The sequence below is a fragment of the Chiloscyllium plagiosum genome, chromosome 2 (assembly GCF_004010195.1).
Source record: "Chiloscyllium plagiosum isolate BGI_BamShark_2017 chromosome 2, ASM401019v2, whole genome shotgun sequence".
Classification (NCBI taxonomy): domain Eukaryota; kingdom Metazoa; phylum Chordata; class Chondrichthyes; order Orectolobiformes; family Hemiscylliidae; genus Chiloscyllium; species Chiloscyllium plagiosum.
This window is the reverse complement of record NC_057711.1, coordinates 35,082,304-35,089,407: the sequence shown is the minus strand read 5'-3', so window position 1 is coordinate 35,089,407 and position 7,104 is coordinate 35,082,304. Positions and strand designations below refer to the sequence as shown.

General features: G+C 43.5%; 1 protein-coding gene across 3 annotated transcripts in view; it reads right to left on the bottom strand.

Annotated features, from left to right (window-relative positions):
• The window catches only part of LOC122558645 (soluble lamin-associated protein of 75 kDa-like), a 108,859-nt gene that overhangs the window by 35,823 nt on the left and 65,932 nt on the right, over positions 1–7,104 (bottom strand). For all 3 annotated transcript variants that reach the window (XM_043707446.1, XM_043707458.1, XM_043707454.1), the window contains exons 7-9: positions 5,401–5,529; positions 3,373–3,506; positions 1,054–1,108 (exon numbers count right to left, since the gene is read on the bottom strand). In XM_043707446.1, the coding sequence (XP_043563381.1) occupies positions 1,054–1,108; positions 3,373–3,506; positions 5,401–5,529 (318 nt within the window). The remainder of the gene's footprint in view (positions 1–1,053; positions 1,109–3,372; positions 3,507–5,400; positions 5,530–7,104) is intronic.

Genomic DNA, 7,104 nt, shown 5'->3' with positions numbered 1-7,104 from the left:
AAATGTGTTGCTGGAAAAGCGCAGCAGGTCAGGCAGCATCCAGGGAACAGGAGAATCGACGTTTCGGGCATAAGCCCTTCTTCAGGAATCCAACTTTCCTCATTCCTGAAGAAGGGCTTATGCCCGAAACGTCGATTCTCCTGTTCCCTGGATGCTGCCTGACCTGCTGCGCTTTTCCAGCAACACATTTCCAGCTCTGATCTCCAGCATCTGCAGACCTCACTTTTTCCTCAAAGGTCATTGAAAGGCTTGCTCTGAGAAAGAAGGCTGTTGAAAAGTTTGGAGGAGTGTGGGACTTGAGATTAAGACTACATACGTACGGATAGTGCAGTTTGACATATTAATGGATCATAAAGTCTTTTTGGTTGAGTTAGTTATGGAGGAAATACCTTTCTATAGTCTCTAAGGTATATTAGCTAGCTATTAAATAATGCAGAGATTCTGATTACTGTGACAAGATAAATACAGTTAAGTCATAAAATATTAAACTTTGTTGGGCAATTCTTTCCCCCAGTCACAGGGAAGTACTTTTTCTAAAATAAAATATTCTTGGTCTTTATGGAAATAGGTGAAAGTAGCCAAAATCCCAAGGGACCATACAGCTACTCTCTCATAACGGGGAGAGAGAGAGAGAGAGAGAGAGAGAGAGCGAGAGAGAGAGAGAGAGAGAGATGGCTGTTTAATGTGAGGGTCACTATGCATCAGGCAAGGGTGGTTCTTCATGGTGACCTCAGGCAGTGCTCTGGGAATTGAACCTGCACTGTTGGCATCACATTGCTGACGAAAGGCTTATGCCCGAAACATTGACTCTCCTGCTCCTCGGACGTTGCCTAACTTGCTGTGCTTCTCCATCGCCACACTTGATCTGCAGTCCTCACTTTCTCCTAATCGCTGTACATCACAAACAAGCAATCCAGCCTACTGAGCTAACAAACCCCAATTATGGAGATAGAATAAACTCTGCCATACATTGTTCATTTCACTAAAAAGAGCACAACAAAATACTGAGGGATATCCAACTTCCCATAGTTTGTAACAATTTGCAATTCTCACCTTCGGAAAGGATTGAAGAAGCACCTGGCAATGCTTGGCGAACAAGTAATTCAGTCTGAAAGAGATCATAATGTTACAACATCAACCTTACTCACAGTCTAGTAATTTTCAGAATTTCAGCATTTCCTTTTTTTTGTCATCTCACTAAAAACAGAAAAATAACACCCTTCTGTCAGAATAGCTTCGAACAGAAAATAAAATCCTATCCCTTCCAGACCAATTAGATCATTCCTATCCCTGCCAGACCAATCAGATCACAGGAACGTAGGGACAGGTGTAAGCCATTCTGCCCATCAAGCCTGCCCCTCCATTCAATATCACATGGCTAACTGAACACTGCAATGCCTTTCTCTCACCCCACTCTCATAACCCCGTCTACGACAGAAACCTACCTATCTCCCCTTGAACATACTCAAAGACTGAGCTTCAACTACCCTCCGTAGCAAAGAATTTCAAAGGTTCACAACCCTCCAAAATAAAAATCATTCTCCCTTACCTCAGATCCTTTACATCACTAAATTTCTAATTCAGATGGATTCTTTCCCGGTAACCTTAAAAACCCTTCCTCCAAGTACACTCCATGCAGTCTCTACAATCTCTTTCTGATAGATCTTCCACATCCCTTTCTCAAAGAAGTTTCTTCAGAACTCTGAAGTAGTCCTATCAGACTCAGAACATTAACTCTGTTTCTCTCTCCACAGATGCTGCCAGACCTGCTGAGTTTCTGCAGCACTTTGTTAATAGGCAACATACAATCACGATGTCAAGCACGCAGCCGCAGGAACATCCATCAATTCCCATTATGAAAGAACTCTCCCATCAATGTTGCTCTCCAACCCTCCGTGCTGTCATTCCATCTCCTCACCTCATGCAACTGAGCCATGTGTCATGCCACGGACTTGGCTCCTGCTATCCTTCCCTCAACCAGGTCTTTTAATCAGACAACAACAGCCACCCTCAGGAGCCCATAAGCCAACAGCACAGGGTTTGTTCACTGAGCTACTGGTGTGGCAAGCCCCCTACTCACTGCTGGTTGGTTGGCTGTCCATGCAGCTTCCTGCCACAAAAATATTTGGAGAGGAGATTGGGAAGGGGACCCTTCTGTCACCTACCATTAGACGCCCCTACTACTATCAAACACACCACAAGGAGGGCACAAGATGATGCTCTTCAGCTTCTGAGGGCAAATTTAATGTTCATTTAAAATTAATACAGTTACCCAATTATTAATGCCATGGCATGAGATTTTTGCATCATTTGAATCCTAAATTTGCTGTTTGCCCATTTCATAAAATGGTGATCGATGTGGGGAGGTGGTGGCCGAGTAACCTTGGGCCGCACACTGGCTGTGGTTAGCACTTCACAGTGCCAGGGACCCAGATTTGCTTCCAGCCTCGGGCGACTATCTGCGTGGAGTTTGCACATTCTCCCAGTGTCTGCGATAGTTTCCTCTAGGTGCTCCACTTTCCCCTCTCAGTCCAAAGATGTGCAGGTTAGGTGGATTGGCTGTGCTAAACTGCCCATAAGGTTAAGGGATATGTAGGCTAGGTGAATTATACATGGTAAATATGGGGATATGGTGGACTGAGTCTGGGTGGGACTCAGTTCGGAGGGTCGGTGCAGACTCAATGGGCCGAATAGCCTCTTTCCACATGGCACGGATTCTATGATGCTATAGTATATTGGCATAATATTCTGCTTTTACTTTTCATATACACATTTTTTTTCCTTAGATGATTAATTTGGTTTTTTTTTGAGAAGTTAGTTTGAACTTTAGTCAGTTGTATACCTTTTAAAAATAAATTATGTTTTTAGGTAGAAAAAAGAAAATGCTCAAATGAACATTTCTTCATGGGAATTACATAACAACAAATACAGGAACAAAGATTTAATCCATTCACTGAATAGTGGTCAGAACAACACTAAATCATGTTAGGGTAATAGGCAGGATCCTGTTCCCGTTCCACCCAATGAGAAATCCCATGGACAGCCTTCCCATTGTACAACCAAGAGACATAGCAGCAAGTTCCACCGAGGGAGCGTGATGAACAAACACTGTGCTGTTTGTCAGGCACCCAATGCCTGCCTGGTTTAGAGAGCTGGCTGAGAGGAATACAACCAGAGCCAAATACATGGCCCAATTCATGAAACAATCTCTGGGAATGTCTGAGTAAGCCAGTGGGTTCACTTCGAGCTACAGAGTGGTGATGACAGCAGCTTGCCACCATTTCCATCCATTCCCATTGTTCTAGAACCTCTCAGTCTCTTCCTTGTGTTAGTCATTCTTTATGAAGAGGAGCTCTGTACGATAGGACCTACAGGCAGCTCGGTCATATGTGGCTGCTTCTCCACTTTGTTTGTCAGTTGCTTTGCTGTTCCACTCTCAGTCAAGTCCAGGGATGAAGATTCTTCTTTGACTGGTCCATGTTCATCAGTATGAGAGATATCTATACCTTGGGTATAACACAAAAATACTAGAATAACAAGATTCTCCTCAGAAAATCAGCACTGATACAACAAGAAGAAACAAACAGACAGATAGTCCCGGTTTCACTAGATTGTGGTAGCAGCAGATCACCGATACTAAGATTCAGTACATTGGTGCTGCCATCCAGTCAGCTATTAATATCATAACTCAGGGGTATGAATGGTCATGTTTCCTCGGAATGCTAGATTCACTGACTTGTAATTGTGTCATGTACGACTAAAAAATATTTGGACGTTTTCTAAAAAAATACTTAAACCCAAATTTTTGGAGTAGGCAAGACAATTTGCCTAGTTGCACTTCAACATTAGAAAAAGGCTCACCACTGCCTTGATCAAGTCTGGGGGGTGGGAAGACTCCTGGTCTGCTTACCTGCCCACTTCAATACCTCATCCATCAGGACTCAAACAGCAGGGCAGTTGTTGGCAGGGCAAACCTGGCAAAATATCTCCTCACGGGTGGGCATTCAGTGTCTGACCAAGGAGCTAACCCTCAGGAGGGGTGGGAATATCTGCTGAAAGTCACATACTCCCCCTCCGTCCCATCCCTTCTCCCAGCTTTTCCCTCCAAACCCCTTACCCATAGGCCCCATGCTTCGATCTCAGTCAGCTCTCACTGACATGTGCCCCAGGTGTCTTTCTGATGCTGAGCTCCTGGTGGGGTGCATTGCTCACAGGCACCATCATTCTAGTGCTGGAGTGGTCTGTAATCAAGGACTGCTAGCCCCCCAGATTGGCTGGGAGTTCTCAGAGCAAAACCTACACTGAGTTCTTTGTTAGGGAAGAACTTCACCATTGGTCATTTAAGTGTCTGACTGACATTAATATGGTGGGCTTTCCACAAAAGAAAGGGGCTCTCACTGGCTCCACAGTCAGCAAGATTTCGGACACCTGGATTTAAAGCAGTCCATGGTGTGCAGAGAGGACAGGAGTTGGGATGTCATGTTGCAGCTGTACCATACATTGGTGAGGACACATTTGGAATGCTACATACAATTCTGATCGCACCACTATAGAAAGAATGTTATTAAATTGGAACTGGTGCAAAAAAAAAAGATTTACAAGGACGTTACTGAAACTGGAAGGTTTGAGTTATAATGAGAAATGATTAGGTTCAAACTTTTTCTCCCTGGAGGCTGAGGGGTGACCTCAGAGGTTAACAAAATCATGAGAGGCATAGATAAGATGAATCGCAAGGGTCTTTTACCCAGATTATTCTGGAGTTCTGGACTCCCATAGAGGTCATAGGTTTAAGGTGAGGTGGGGTGAAAGATTTAAAAGGGATCTGAGGAGCAACTTTTTCACACAGAGAGTGGTGTGTATATAGAATGAGTTACCAGGAGGCAGTGGTAGAGGTGAGTACAATTACAACATTCAAGCACTGATGATGTCGCCTAGCCAGGGGACGAAACGTTTGCAACAAAAACTTCCAGCTCGGTGAACAGAACCACAACAACGAGCACCCGAGCTACAAATCTTCGCACAAACTTTGAATTCAAAAGACACTTAGGCAGATGAATAAGCAATGTTTAGAAGGATATGGGCCAAATGCAGACAATGTGACTAATTCCATTTAGGAAACCTAGTTGGCTGGAGGGCCTGTTTCCATGCTGTATGACTCTGACTTTATGAGTTGTGTACTTTATTCAATATCTATCGGAACTGAAGTGGACAGGACAAGTTGCAGAGATCAACCTTCCATACAAAATGTCTAATATGTTTGCAAAAGAATAACTTTTTACTTAAATAGGTAAATTCATTTAGCATTAAGCTGGGGAGAATGGGAAAGAGAGATAACAGTCATGGGGGGTCAGGTAGGTAACACGAGAAGCCTCGGCAGGTTCAGTCAGTGTCGTGTATTACCTTTCACAGGGGCAATCTGTGTCAGCAGTCTGTCTGCAATACGAACTCGCTGGAAAGGGTGACCAACACCTTCAACCTCCCACAGAAGGCTGTGGTCATCAGGATAATTGTTCAAATACTTCCTACAAACTGAAGAAACGAAGAAACAAAATTCAATCAAGGTGAAGAATAGTGCTGATCATCTGGTCTTAACAGCAGCTCACAAATCTGAATTGCCACAGTAATTAAACTGCTGCAATACTAAAGACAATTGTTATTAACCCATCATTCATGGGCAGGCAATTATATGGGAGAGAAAGTCATTGGTGAACCATTTAAGCATCACGATAATGACACAGGAATCCTGGACAAATATTCCCGCCACCAAGACAATCCTGTCCTTTCCTACCCCAACAATACGAGAGACTAAGCAAAGGTGGTAGCATAATGGCACACGGACAGGAGAGACTCTGCACTCAAAAGTCGTAAAATACCAGGTCAATAATGGGGAAGAATTACCATCTACTGCCTCTGAGTCCATGTTGAACACCATTTGGAGGAAGCACCAAGGGTGGCTCAGGCATAGAACGTGCTCAGACTTAACATGTCATCATTAAAATCAGCTTAGTAGCACCACTACTGACTGGGCCCTGAAGGACATAGCTGCAGACAAAATCTGTGGCAGATTGTGAAAGAAACAAGAGAAAACATACTCTACTTCATTCTGAACGATCTACCTGTTGTAGACGTATCTGTCCATGATGGTCACTCTCCTGAAATTATCACAGTTATTCAGAAGACCAAATCCATTTTCATATTGAAAATGACACCATCTATGTTGTGTGGCTTCTATCACCATGATAAATGGGATATATTTTGAACAATCTAACAGTCAAGACCGGTTTCCATGGGCCATCAACAGCAGCAGTGCAATTACATTGCAGTGGATCCAAAGAAAGGGAATTCATGGAATGCTTACAGGATGGCTTTTTGGAACAGCTTGTCATGGAGCCCACAAGGGAGCAGGCTATTCTGGACCTAGTGCCATGTAATGAACCAGAGTTTATTAAATATCTTAAAGTAAGGGAACACTTAGGAAGCAGCGACCATAATATGGTAGAGTTCAGTATGCAGTTTGAAAGAGAGAAGGCAAAATCGGATGTAATGGTGTTACAGTTAAATAAAGGTAATTATGAGGGCATGAGAGAGGAACTGACGAAAATAGACTGGAAGCAGAGCCTAGCAGGGAAGACAGGAGAGCAAAAATGGCAGGAGTTTGTGGGTAAAATTGAGGACACTGTACAGAGGTTCATCCCCAAGAAGAGAAAGATTATCCGGGGAGGGATTAGACAGCCATGCCGACAAAGGAAGTCAGGAAATCTATGAAAGAAAAAGAGAGCCTATAAAATGGCCAAGAGCACTGTGAAATCAGGAGATTGGGAAGGCTACAAAAACAAACAGAGGATAACAAAGAGAGAAATAAGGAAGGAGAGGATCAAGTATGAAGGTAGGCTAGCCAGTAATATTAGAAATGATAGTAAAAGTTTCTTTCAATACAGGCAAGCGTAGACATTGGGCCACTTCAAACTGATGCTGGAAGCCTAGTGATGGGAGGTAAGGAAATAGCAGGAGAACTTAATAAGTACTTTGCGTCAGTCTTCACAGTGGAAGACATGAGTAATATCCCAACAATTAAAGGGAGTCAGGGGGCAGAGTTGAGTATGG